At 46.6% G+C, this 13,803-nt stretch overlaps 2 protein-coding genes across 2 annotated transcripts; both read right to left on the bottom strand.

The window, feature by feature from the left end:
• Positions 1-251: 251 nt before the first annotated feature.
• Positions 252-3,838, bottom strand: LOC118936559 (zinc finger E-box-binding homeobox 2-like). The gene is made up of 4 exons (XM_036950847.1): positions 2,639-3,838; positions 2,239-2,475; positions 1,737-1,920; positions 252-1,060 (listed from the first exon to the last, which is right to left on the bottom strand). The coding sequence occupies exons 1-4, from the start codon at positions 3,704-3,706 to the stop codon at positions 387-389; spliced, it is 2,163 nt and encodes a 720-aa protein (XP_036806742.1). The 5' UTR covers positions 3,707-3,838; the 3' UTR covers positions 252-386.
• Positions 3,839-3,877: 39 nt separating this feature from the next.
• LOC110494777 (zinc finger E-box-binding homeobox 2) lies at positions 3,878-13,542 on the bottom strand (the record flags this gene model as incomplete). Its single annotated transcript, XM_021570107.2, has 5 exons — positions 13,161-13,542; positions 6,567-6,797; positions 6,120-6,271; positions 4,152-4,254; positions 3,878-3,987 (listed from the first exon to the last, which is right to left on the bottom strand). Coding segments are annotated over exons 1-5 (630 nt in total), but the record flags the coding sequence as incomplete, so codon positions are not given.
• Positions 13,543-13,803: the final 261 nt, after the last annotated feature.

Genomic DNA, 13,803 nt, shown 5'->3' with positions numbered 1-13,803 from the left:
GGGTCAATACTGTGGCTTCTCACATACTGATCAGAGTGGATATCATACCATTCCTCGTACTGTCTACTGTATTGATTATATCTGTTCAAGTGGTCCTTAGTTTGGCTGTGTTCATATGGCTTTGTACAGTGTAGGTTTTGCTTCATTTTGAACAGCGCATGTTTAAAAAAATGTCTTTTCACAAGGCTCTCAATCTGCCTCTGAACCCCCCCCCCCCCACCCCCTCCAACACCACCACCAAAAAAAGGCACTTCTCTTTTCCCCACTAGCAGTGACTTTGCCGATAGCTACTTTATTGAGGAGAAAATGTACTCGATATGATCTGAAGATTAATACACTAACTGTAAGTTGCTCTGGATAAGAGTGTCTAGTAAATGACTAAAATGTTAAATGTTTGTAGCTAGATGCATTGGTTTTGGCATACTTGTCCGCTGGGCTTCTGGGCTCAACTCGTATGTGTCTGTGTTCTGGTCTCCATTTTGTTCCAACGCATCTCTGTCCCAGTGATTGTTGTTTTCAAGTCTGTAAGTCTGTAGACCAGAATTCTCTCCTTCTCCATTGTCTCTGTCGACATGCTGTCTGTCTCTCTCATTCCCCACAGGGCTAGAGCACAGCTCCAACCCTAACCCTTCACCAGACCCTGACCCTGATAAAGTACAAGCCTCCTTCATATGGCCACCTTTAGTTTTGTCTGTCTCGTCCTCCTCTTCCTCCTCCTCTTCATGTGCTCTCCCTCCTATCCCCCCGTCCAGACTGGCATCACTGAGAAACATTGGGGTGTACTCCATGGAGAAGGGGGTGCCCCCGGAAACATGGCCCAGATCGGTGGACCCTCCTGGGGTAAGAGGAGGCTCCTCGACCCCTTCCTGTTCCTGGTCCCTGCTACAGTAGGTGTATCGATGGTTCATGTGTTGGGAGTATGAGCCAGAGTGGGAGAACCTCTTGCCACACTTATCACACTCATAGGGCTTCTCTCCAGAGTGCAGGCGACTGTGCTCCATCAGATGGTGCTTATGCTTGAAGGCCTTCCTGCAGATCTGACACTCGTGAGGACGTTTACCTGTGTGGGGGGGAATATATCAGAACAGAAACATGCTCAATCCATCGTACTGTAGCTTTCAAAAGACAGAGATTATCCCTAAAAACCATGGTCCTACTATCTGGTTGTCTCCCCATAACCTTACTAAAAAGGGCTCTATTCAAGCCACATCGCAGAGGTTTAGCCTTACAGTGTGAGGCAATGTTCCCGTGGTTTTGCGGAGAACTGCATTCACGTAACCGTTGCGTACGTCGGCCCGTTTAATTACCGTTACATTTCTATCGTGGAATGTGTAAACAGAGCTCTTAGTATAATTTATGCTTCATCATTTCTATAAATGTCACTGCGTCAATTGGCCTAGCGTCGTCCGGGTTAGGGAGGGTTTGGCCGGTAGGGATATCCTTGTCTCATCGCGCACCAGCGACTACTGTGGCGGGCCGGGCGCAGTGCACGCTAACCAGGTCGCCAGGTGCACGGTGTTTCCTCCGACACATTGGTGCGGCTGGCTTCCGGGTTGGATGCGCGCTGTGTTTCGGAGGCTTTCGACCTTCGTCTCTCCCGAGCCCGTATGGGAGTTGTAGCGATGAGACAAGATAGTAACGACTAACAATTGGACACCACGAAATTGGGGGGAAAAAAGGGGGTAAAAAAATATATATAATAAAAATAAATACATTTAAAATGTCACTGCGTATACCTGTGTGCTCATACTTGTGTCGGAGCAGAGAACTGCTTTTCTGGAAGGTCTTGTCACAGATGTCGCAGGCGTACAGGCCGTCGTCTCTCTTCTTCAGTCTCTTCCTCCCTGGTCCCCCTTCTCCCTCTCCTCCCTCCTCCATCAGCGAGGCGTAGTCCAGACCCCCGCAATCCATCACCTCACCCTGGTGACATTCACAATACTAATGGTTAGGGGGTTCTGATCTGGGTCTGTTCAGGGGATGTCAGCGTTGGTTTCTCTTTAGTACCAGTTCATTCCTCTGCGATCGAATTGAAATAAACAGGGTAGCCTAGTGGTTAGAGCGTTGGACTAGTAACCGGAAGGTTGCAAGTTCAAACCCCTGAGCTGACAAGGTACAAATCTGTCGTTCTGCCCCTGAACAGGCAGTTAACCCACTGTTCCTAGGCCGTCATTGCAAATAAGAATTTGTTCTTAACTGACTTGCCTAGAAAAATAAAAATAGGGGAAATGTTGTTCTTACCATGATGGCTTGTCTCTCTTGACGGATCCTCTTCAGCACGGCATCTGTGTCCGACTCCATCATGTAGACCATAGGGGAGAGAAATCGCTGGCTGCTGGCTGGGTGACTGAGGGGCAGGGAGGGGACCACATCATGTCCTGAGCCAGCTAGCCCAGCAGGCATCATGGGGTTAAACAGAGGGTATGCACTGTAGACGGAGCCCTCAAACATCGGAACGCCACTGTAGACGCCTTGATGCTGATGAGATTTAGATTTGTTTAGATTAGATTGATGTTTATTGTCCTAAAAGAGTCAAATATTACCACAGATCACACATTGCACATACATACACTGTGTAGAAACACAGTAGAAAACAAACAGCACACAGCCAGACATAAATAATACCCCTCCTGTCCCACACCTGTTGCCAAGGTGGACTGAGACTCAGCCTCCGGTGGAGCTGCTGGTTCTCTGCTGGCTCTCTGTAGGTCTTCTCTCTCTTTTCTCCCAGACGAGGGTGTCCATTACTGGGCATGCTGTCCTCCAGGACTTCCCCCTCCTGGGGCTTGGGGAGGGAGAGATCCAGGGGTTGGTCATTCTGGGAGCTACCGGACCCGTTGGTCCTTCCTTGGGGGCTGGTTCGACTCCAATGAGGGGTGAGAGTGGTGGAGGAAAGGTCCAGGCAGAGGGGCGAGTCGATCTCTGAAGAGGGTAATGGTCCTATTGGTAGCAGTGAGGACATGTCTGTAGCAGGGCTAGTTGGTGCTGGTTGGCCGGGGCTGCCGCCACTCCTGCCACTCTCCTGGCTAGACCAATAGGATCTCATGGATAGTGTGCCTGGGCGGGGCTGTAGGGGGGAGTGCCTGGCGACCAGCAGCTCCTGAGGGACAGAGTGCCAGCAGGGTCTCTGGAGAGGAGACTTATCTTTGGAGAAACCGTTAGCCATCGCTGTGGTTTTATTGTTGTTGTCTGGTGGGGGTGGCTGGAGAGGGGTTCTGGAGGAGAAGTAGAGGGGAGAGAGGTGGTCTTTGCTGCGAGGACCTTCAGGCACCTCCATGGCCTGCCGGTTAATCTTACAGAGGTAGCGCCCATGCTGCAGTAACACGGCAGGGCTGGGGAAGAGCTGGGAGCACCAGTGGCATGTCACCCCACCTCCACCCCTGTACCCTTCACCCGAGCCGGTTCGGTTGCGTTTCAGCGGCTTTGGATCATCTGCCTTCCTGTCTCGCCCTCCGTTGTGAATCCCCAGTCTCCCCTCCTCCCTGGGTGAGCCTACATCTCCCTCCTCCCTGTCAAACATCTCCTGCAGCATCTGCTCAAACTTGCCCCCGGCGCTGGTATGGAGGTACGGCAGCAGGTTGGTGCCCTGGAACACGTTGTCCCGGAGGGAGAACTCCGCTGGGGGGTCCCACAGCCTGCCTAGCTCCCGGCCCTGGAGGACCCCCCTGCTCTGGTCCCCAGGGGGGTACAGCTCCCTCTCTAAGCCCATTGGTGACTGACGCTTCTGGGTGTGGGGAAGGTAGGGAGAGCCCTTTCCACTGCTGTTCCTACTGCTTCCTGCTGAGGGTGATGCAGGAGAGGACTGGCAGGTCCCCTGGCTATGTCTGTTGTTATAGCTCTCCCCTCCACCTCTACGTCCCCCTCCTCCTCCTCCTCCTCCTCCTCCTCCTCCTCCCCCTGTCAAGCACTTCTTACTGCTGAGGTGTGAGCTGTAGGAGCCAGAGTGAGAGAAGCGCTTCTTGCAGTTGGAACATTCATATGGTTTCTCACCTAAAGAAGGAAGCACAGACACGGAACCTCAGTTGAAGATGCTTCGCGCCTAAGAACAACCCTTAGTCGTGTATTAATTACCATGGGTTCTCATGTCTTATTGCTTTAGCATAAAACCAATCAAATTGATTTGGAATATTTCATGTACGAAAAGGTGAAATTACCACTGTGGATGCGGAGGTGCTCTTTGAGGTGGTGTTTGTACTTGAAGGATTTCCCGCACTGAAAACACTTGAACTTCCTGCTCTCCGCACCATGGTCAATGTGCTGCACCAATCACAAACACGCATTCAGTCAAATCAGTTCTGGTCAACAGGAGATTGAGAGTCAACTCTGAGATTGCATATCATGCCTTTTCTACAGTCAAACTACAGTGCATTTGGAAAGTATTCAGACCCCTTGACTTTTTCCACATTTCGTTACGTTACAGCCTTATTCTAAAATGGATTAAATAAAACATGTTCCTCATCAATCTACACACAACTCCCCACAATGACACCACAATACCCCATAATGACATCACAATACTCCATAATGACATCACAATACCCCATAATGACATCACAATACCCCATAACGACAAACAAAAAACAGATATTTTTTTGTGTGCAAATCTATAAAGAAAAAAACAATACAGAAATACCTTGATTACATAAGTATTCAGACCCGTTGCTATGAGACGCAAAATGAAGCTCAAGTGCATCCTGTTTTCATTGATCATCCTTGAGATGTTTCTACAACTTGATTGGAGTCCACCTGTGGTAAATTCAATTGATTGGACATGATTTGGAAAGGCGCACACCTGTCTATATAATGTCCCAGAATTGACAGTGCATGTCAGAGCAAAAACCGAGCCATGAGGTCAAAGGAATTGTCCGTAGAGCTCCAAGACAGGATTGTGTCGATGCACAGATATGGGGAAGGGTACCAAAACATTTCTGCTGTATTGAAGGCCCCCAAGAACACAGTGGCCTCCATCATTCTTAAATGTTTGGAACCACCAAGACTCATCCTAGAGTCTGGAGGCAGGACCTCTGACCTCCCGGCCAAACTGAGCAATCGGGGGAAAGGGGCCTTGGTCAGGGAGGTGACCAAGAACCTGATGGTCACTCTGACAGAGCTCCAGGGTTCCTCTATGGAGATGGGAGAATCTTCCAGAAGGACAACCATCTCTGCAGCACTCCACCAATTAGGCCTTTATGGTAGAGTGGCCAGACGGAAGCAACTCTTCAGTAAAAGGCACATGACAGCCTGCTTGGAGTTTGACAAAAGGCACCTAAAAGACTCAGACCATGAGAAACAAGATTCTCTGGTCTGATGAAACCGAGATTGAACACTTTGGCCTGAATGCCAAGCATCACGTCTGGAGGAAACCTGGCACCATCCCTACAGTGAAGCATGGTGGTGACAGCATCATGCTGTGGAGATGTTTTTCAGCGGCAGGGACTGGGAGACTAGTCAGGATCGAGGGAAAGATGAACGGAGCCAACTACAGAGAGATCATTGATGAAAACCTGCTCCAGAGCGTTAAGGACCTCAGACTGAATGTCTTTGAGTAGCCCAGTCAGAGCCCGGACTTGAACCTGATCGAGCATCTCTGTAGAGACCTGAAAATAGCTGTGCAGTGACGCTCCTCATCCAACCTGACAGAGCTTGAGAGGATCTGCAGAGAAGAATGGGAGAAACTCCCCAAATACAGGTGTGCCAAGCTTGTAGCGTCATACCCAAGAAGACTTGAAACTGTAATCGCTGCCAAAGGTGCTTCAACAAAGTACTGAGTAAAGGGTCTGAATACTTATGTAAATGTGATATTCCATTTTTTTTTTTTTTTTTTTAATTTGCAAAGATTTTTTAAAACATGTTTTTGCTTTGTCATTATGGGGTATTGTGTGTAGATTGACGAGGGGAAAAAACAATTAATCCATTTTAGAATAAGGCTGTAACGTAACAAAATGTGGAAAAAGGGAAGGGGGGTCTGAATACTTTCCGAATGCTCTGACATAACACCCTTTTGGAGTCATTAGATTGCTGGTCATATCCGTCTTGAAAAACCTTCAGAAAGAGTAGCACTTTGTAGTAGGTGGACTCCAAAGGATTTTATATTTCTTCCAGTGTGTCCCCTTGCCATGTACCTGACTGTGCAGTCCCATGTGTCGTTCCATCTGAGCTCTATAGTGTCCCCCGTCCCGCTCGTGGCAAAACCTGATGTGCTCGCGTAGGGACCCTCCGCGGTGGAAGGTATGCTGGCAGAACGGGCAAGCCTGTAGATTTAAAGGGACGCTGTCTAGGACACACATAGCCAGATAGAGGACAATAAAATTCAATAAAATCATTCAGAAACAAAAAAGTTTAAGAAACACAATGTCAAGGATTCAAACTGTAGTCAACAGCCATCGAGGAGTCCATCTATCAGGCCGTTAATGACATAAGGATGTATTTCCTGCAATTCTGACAGTAGCTCCACGGATGTTGTAAATGTAACTACAAATATTCTACTCAAATTAGCCTTGTGGGCTATATCAACAGAGATTTGTGGAAATGCAAGGTGTGTTTATAAGGATGCAATATCCATAACCTACCTGGTCTCTCAGGTGAGCTCCGAGCCCCAACAGACCAGACGGGAGGGAGGTCATCACGGAGGCGCAGACTGCCAGTGTGGTACATGGCTTGGGCAGGGCTTCTGCCGTCGGGGGGCAGGTGGTTGTGGTGCTGGTAGTGGTGTGAGGCAGGTTGGTGGGAGGATGCCTTTCTCAACTGAACCAGGAAGTCATAGTGGTCCTCCAAGGCCCTGCTGTCTGACCTCTGACCTGCTGGGGGAACAGAGACAGAGTGAGAGGGTAAAGAAGTGTAACGGTGATGAACAGAAACAAAGAGACAAAATTACCTTTTATTTTCTATGTAGTGTACTTCATTAATAGTCCCTAATTCCGTATATATAATTTTACATTATCTAGAGAATAGGCTGTCTGATGTCTGATCTGGGGACAGGGACAGTTGGCATATCCCACATGACGTGTCTATTTTAAATTATCTTGTCATACTGTTATAGTCATTGTTTAACACTTTAAAATACAGAGTTAAACTGTGTTTAAAAAATGAAATGAAGAACTGTGAAAGAGAGAACTTGATGTCTGCTGTGGACATGGGCAGAAATATCCTAGAAGGTTTTCCCCGTTGAGTTCAATCACAGGCAGATGTAATGTAAAGTAAAGAGAAGACGAGACAGGACAGTCAGAGGGATGTAATGTAAAGAGAAGACTAGACAGGACAGTCAGAGTGATATAATGTAAAGAGAACACGAGACAGGACAGTCAAAGTGATGTAACGTAAAGTAAAGAGAAGACGAGACAGGACAGTCAGAGGGATGTAATGTAAAGTAAAGAGAAGATGAGACAGGACAGTCAGAGGGATGTAATGTAAAGTAAAGAGAAGATGAGACAGGACAGTCAGAGGGATGTAATGTAAAGTAAAGAGAAGACGAGACAGGACAGTCAGAGGGATGTAATGTAAAGAGAAGACTAGACAGGACAGTCAGAGGGATGTAATGTAAAGTAAAGAGAAGATGAGACAGGACAGTCAGAGGGATGTAATGTAAAGTAAAGAGAAGACGAGACAGGACAGTCAGAGGGATGTAATGTAAAGAGAAGACTAGACAGGACAGTCAGAGTGATATAATGTAAAGAGAACACGAGACAGGACAGTCAAAGTGATGTAACGTAAAGTAAAGAGAAGACGAGACAGGACAGTCAGAGGGATGTAATGTAAAGTAAAGAGAAGATGAGACAGGACAGTCAGAGGGATGTAATGTAAAGTAAAGAGAAGATGAGACAGGACAGTCAGAGGGATGTAATGTAAAGTAAAGAGAAGACGAGACAGGACAGTCAGAGGGATGTAATGTAAAGAGAAGACTAGACAGGACAGTCAGAGGGATGTAATGTAAAGTAAAGAGAAGATGAGACAGGACAGTCAGAGGGATGTAATGTAAAGTAAAGAGAAGACGAGACAGGACAGTCAGAGGGATGTAATGTAAAGAGAAGACGAGACAGGACAGTCAGAGTGATGTAAAGTAAAGTAAAGAGAAGACGAGACAGGACAGTCAGAGGGATGTAATGTAAAGAGAAGACGAGACAGGACAGTCAGAGGGATGTAATGTAAAGTAAAGAGAAGACGAGACAGGACAGTCAGAGGGATGTATTGTAAAGAGAAGACGAGACAGGACAGTCAGAGGGATGTAATGTAAAGAGAAGACGAGACAGGACAGTCAGAGGGATGTAATGTAAAGAGAAGACGAGACAGGACAGTCAGAGTGATGTAATGTAAAGTAAAGAGAAGACGAGACAGGACAGTCAGAGTGATGTAATGTAAAGTAAAGAGAAGACGAGACAGGACAGTCAGAGTGATGTAATGTAAAGTAAAGAGAAGACGAGACAGGACAGTCAGAGTGATGTAATGTAAAGTAAAGAGAAGACGAGACAGGACAGTCAGAGGGATGTAATGTAAAGAGAAGACGAGACAGGACAGTCAGAGTGATGTAATGTAAAGAGAAGACGAGACAGGACAGTCAGAGTGATGTAATGTAAAGTAAAGAGAAGACGAGACAGGCCAGTCAGAGTGATGTAATGTAAAGTAAAGAGAAGACGAGACAGGACAGTCAGAGTGATGTAATGTAAAGAGAAGACTAGACAGGACAGTCAGAGTGATGTAATGTAAAGAGAAGACGAGACAGGACAGTCAGAGTGATGTAATGTAAAGTAAAGAGAAGATGAGACAGGACAGTCAGAGTGATGTAAAGTAAATAGAGGACGAGACAGGACAGTCAGAGTGATGTAATGTAAAGTAAAGAGAAGACGAGACATGACAGTCAGAGTGATGTAATGTAAAGAGAAGACTAGACAGGACAGTCAGAGTGATGTAATGTAAAGAGAAAACGAGACATGACAGTCAGAGTGATGTAATGTAAAGAGAACACGAGACAAGACAGTCAGAGTGATGTAATGTAAAGTAAAGAGAAGACGAGACATGACAGTCAGAGTGATGTAATGTAAAGAGAAGACAAGACAGGACAATCAGAGTGATGTAATGTAAAGAGAAGACGAGACAGGACAGTCAGAGTGATGTAATGTAAAGTAAAGAGAAGACGAGACAGGACAGTCAGAGGGATGTAATGTAAAGAGAAGACTAGACAGGACAGTCAGAGGGATGTAATGTAAAGTAAAGAGAAGATGAGACAGGACAGTCAGAGGGATGTAATGTAAAGTAAAGAGAAGACGAGACAGGACAGTCAGAGGGATGTAATGTAAAGAGAAGACGAGACAGGACAGTCAGAGTGATGTAATGTAAAGTAAAGAGAAGACGAGACAGGACAGTCAGAGGGATGTAATGTAAAGAGAAGACTAGACAGGACAGTCAGAGGGATGTAATGTAAAGTAAAGAGAAGATGAGACAGGACAGTCAGAGGGATGTAATGTAAAGTAAAGAGAAGACGAGACAGGACAGTCAGAGGGATGTAATGTAAAGAGAAGACGAGACAGGACAGTCAGAGGGATGTAATGTAAAGTAAAGAGAAGACGAGACAGGACAGTCAGAGGGATGTAATGTAAAGTAAAGAGAAGACGAGACAGGACAGTCAGAGTGATGTAATGTAAAGTAAAGAGAAGACGAGACAGGACAGTCAGAGTGATGTAATGTAAAGAGAAGACGAGACAGGACAGTCAGAGGGATGTAATGTAAAGTAAAGAGAAGACGAGACAGGACAGTCAGAGTGCTGTAATGTAAAGTAAATAGAAGACTAGACAGGACAGTCAGAGTGCTGTAATGTAAAGTAAAGAGAAGACTAGACAGGACAGTCAGAGTGCTGTAATGTAAATAGAAGACTAGACAGGACAGTCAGAGGGATGTAATGTAAAGAGAAGACGAGACAGGACAGTCAGAGTGCTCTACTCCGTGCTGAGCTTCATAACAGTCACAGACTTTGAGGAATATTTTTCAAATCTTTGCAGATGTTGGCATTTTTTTGATCTGTTGTTCATGTGGCAAGGGAAGAGCCTCTGTGGTTGAGTGCTGTAAAAACTGGGCTTTGCCTTCATCATGCTGTGCCAAATCACATGAGGTGAGAGAGGAGAAGGAGGGAGAGAGAGAGAGAGAGAGAGAGAGTATGAGTGAGTGAGTGAGTGAGTGAGTGAGTGAGTGAGTGAGTGAGTGAGTGAGTGAGTGTGTGTGCGTGTGTGTGTGTGTGTGTGTGAGAGAGAGAGAGAGAGAGAGAGAGAGAGAAAGAGAGAGAGAGAGACCAACTATATATATATAATAATAATAATGATTTTTCCAGAGAAGATCCAGATCTCAGAAAATTAGACAAGATGTCTCAATTGGTACAAAATACATAGAGTACATAGAGTGTATATATATATACACACAATTATTTAGGTTTAAAAGTAAGCTCATCTGGACACCTAAATGAGGCAGTGAAGGAACTGAGAGAGAAAGCACGCAGGGCATTCTACACCATTAAACAAAGCTTTTTCTAATTGAAATACCTATTCAAATTGGGTTTCACCCAATGGGACAAACACCCCATTGAAGCCATCCACGCAGAGTTCTCCTACATGTCCAAGGGGAAACTACAAACAATGCACGTAGGGCAGAATTAGGCCAATATCCACTAATAATAAAAACTCAAAAAAGAGCAATGAAGTTTTGGAAACATCTAAAATACAGTGACTCCCTCTCATATCATTACCAAGCCCTGCAATGCCAAGAGCTGAGCAAAGAAAAGAGTCCCCTCATCCAGCTGGTCCTGGGGCTGAGTTCACAAACCTGTTCTACTAACACACTGAAGCCTCAGTCCCCTCATCCAGCTGGTCCTGGGGCCGAGTTCACAAACCTGTTCTACTAACACACTGAAGCCTCAGTCCCCTCATCCAGCTGGTCCTGGGGCTGAGTTCACAAACCTGTTCTACTAACACACTGAAGCCTCAGTCCCCTCATCCAGCTGGTCCTGGGGCTGAGTTCAGAAACCTGTTCTACTAACACACTGAAGCCTCAGTCCCCTCATCCAGCTGGTCCTGGGGCTGAGTTCACAAACCTGTTCTACTAACACACTGAAGCCTCAGTCCCCTCATCCAGCTGGTCCTGGGGCCGAGTTCACAAACCTGTTCTACTAACACACTGAAGCCTCAGTCCCCTCATCCAGCTGGTCCTGGGGCTGAGTTCACAAACCTGTTCTACTAACACACTGAAGCCTCAGTCCCCTCATCCAGCTGGTCCTGGGGCTGAGTTCACAAACCTGTTCTACTAACACACTGAAGCCTCAGTCCCCTCATCCAGCAGGTCCTGGGGCTGAGTTCACAAACCTGTTCTACTAACACACTGAAGCCTCAGTCCCCTCATCCAGCTGGTCCTGGGGCTGAGTTCACAAACCTGTTCTACTAACACACTGAAGCCTCAGTCCCCTCATCCAGCTGGTCCTGGGGCTGAGTTCACAAACCTGTTCTACTAACACACTGAAGCCTCAGGACCAGAACATCCAATCAATCAGGATAAAACAAATTACAACACAATCAAAACAAAACTACATGACTTATTGGGAAACACAAACACAAGCACAAAGCAAAATGCAGTGCTATCTGGCCCTAAATCGACAGTTCACCGTGGCTAAATATTTGACCATGGTTACTGATCAAAACCTTAGAAAAACCTTGACAAAGTACAGGCTCAGTGAGCACAGCCTTGCCATTGAGAAGGGTAGACACAGGAAAACCTGGCTCCCTGTAGAGGAAAGGCTGTGCAACCACTGCACCACAGCAGAACCTGAGACAGAGCTGCATTTCCTGACAAAATGTCAAACATTGAAAAAAAAAATAAGAGAGTGCCGTTTCCCCAAATTTGAAACTACTTTATCTTCATTTGAATAGACTACCCATCCTGTTGGGGGAGGACGCAGAGAGCTGTGGGTTGGCAGCACACTGCATTTACATGGATGCACTATTTCACCTTTATTTAACTAAGCAAGTCAGTTTAAGAACAAATTCTTATTTACAATGACAACCTACTCTGGCCAAAACCTAACTCCGGATGACGCTGGGCCAATTGTGTGCCGCCCTATGGGACTCCCAATCACGGCCAGTTATGATACAGCCTGGACTCAAACCAGGGTCTGAGATGCAGTGCCTTAGACCGCTGCACCACTCGGGAGCCTCTACGTTGCTACCTGCCATAAGATGAGGGACAGTGTCTGACAGACCAACCAACCTGCATGTTGTCTATGCCATTGTTAATGTCCTTTGTATGGTTATTTTGACCCTTGGTTATTGTTCTTACTGATTGTCCCATTGACAATATTGATTAGAGAGAGAGAGAGAGAGAGAGAGAGAGAGGGAGAGGGAGAGGGAGGGAGAGAGAGAGAGAGAGAGAGGGAGAGGGAGAGGGAGAGGGAGGGAGAGAGAGAGAGAGAGAGAGAGAGAGAGAGAGTCCAAAGTGATTGTTAGGGAAGGAAAGAGTAATTCTTTGATTCCAGCTCTAAATAAAACGTTGTGTGTTCCTGTGGGCGAGTGTGTGTGTTCCTGTGGGCGAGCGTGTGTGTTCCCGTGGGCGAGCGTGTGTGTTCCCGTGGGCGAGCGTGTGTGTCTTCGAGCTAAAAGAAAGGTACTGATTTCAGTATCGTAACGTCACCTCTTTGCTGCGTGGAAATATTGTGACATTGTGGTGGAATGGCTCTTCTGTCAGGCTGCAACCTACATACGTTTTCAAAGATGACAATGAAGATGAAAAAGCCCACAGGCTGGTTTGAAAAAGGGGTTTCATAAGACTGTGATACGGATGTTTGTCAGCGTCTAACAGCTTCTCAGAGGAATGCTGATCCGGGATCAGATCACTCGTGTCCATGAAAGATTATTTATGATGAATGTAAAAAAAAACTAATCCTACACTTGAGACTCTTTAAGATAACAAATTAAATCACATTTTATTTGTCACATGCTTGGTAAAGAACAGGTTTACAAACTAACAGTGAAATGCTTACTTCTCAACAATTCAGAGAGATAAAATAGATAAATAGTAGAAACATTTTAAACTGTGTGTTTATTCTTAACACCAGGAAGAAATACACAGTGAGTAATGAGAACGGGCCTAGTTGTACAACCTGGGTGTGAACTAGGCCTCTTTGGCGATACACTTACTGTAGGTCATGAGAGATTCCTGCTTCCTGTCCATAGTTATCCCACTCTCAGGTACCTCCTCTTCCCCCTCTGCCCAGTGGCCCTCCCTGGGGATGGGGCTTTGGGGCTGGGTTGACTGGCCCCTGGGGCTGGGGGTACCTCCCGGCTCGGTCCCTTCCCCGTCTCCGTCACCCTCGCTGGGGGTCAGACTGGTCTTGTCCAGGCTGCCCTGGTAGTCCTGGGGTTCCGGGCTCCACAGACCCACCTCATCACCATCCTCCCCCTCCGAGCCCAGAGAACTGACCCATTCGATGTCCACTGTGGAGAGAGAGCAACAGAGAGCCAGAGGCACCGAAAGAGAGAGAAAGAAAGAAAGAGAGCGAGAGAGAGGAAGGGAGAGAGAAAGAGAAAGAGAAAGAAAGAGAGACAGAGAGAGGGAGAGAGAGAGAGAGAGGGAGAGAGAGAGAGAGAGAGAGAGAGAAAGAGAAAGAGAGAGAGCATGCAAGAGGGGGTGGGAGAGAGAGAGGAAGGGAAAGAGAAAGAGAAAGAGGGAGAGAGAAAGAGAAAGAGGGAGAGAGAAAGAGAGAGAGAGAGAGAGAGAGAGAGAAAGAGAGAGAGAGTGCGTGAGAGGGGGTGGGAGAGAGAGAGGAAGGGAGAGAGAGTG

Source organism: Oncorhynchus mykiss, chromosome 17 (genome assembly GCF_013265735.2).
Source record: "Oncorhynchus mykiss isolate Arlee chromosome 17, USDA_OmykA_1.1, whole genome shotgun sequence".
Classification (NCBI taxonomy): domain Eukaryota; kingdom Metazoa; phylum Chordata; class Actinopteri; order Salmoniformes; family Salmonidae; genus Oncorhynchus; species Oncorhynchus mykiss.
This window is presented reverse-complemented; position numbering and strand designations above follow the sequence as displayed.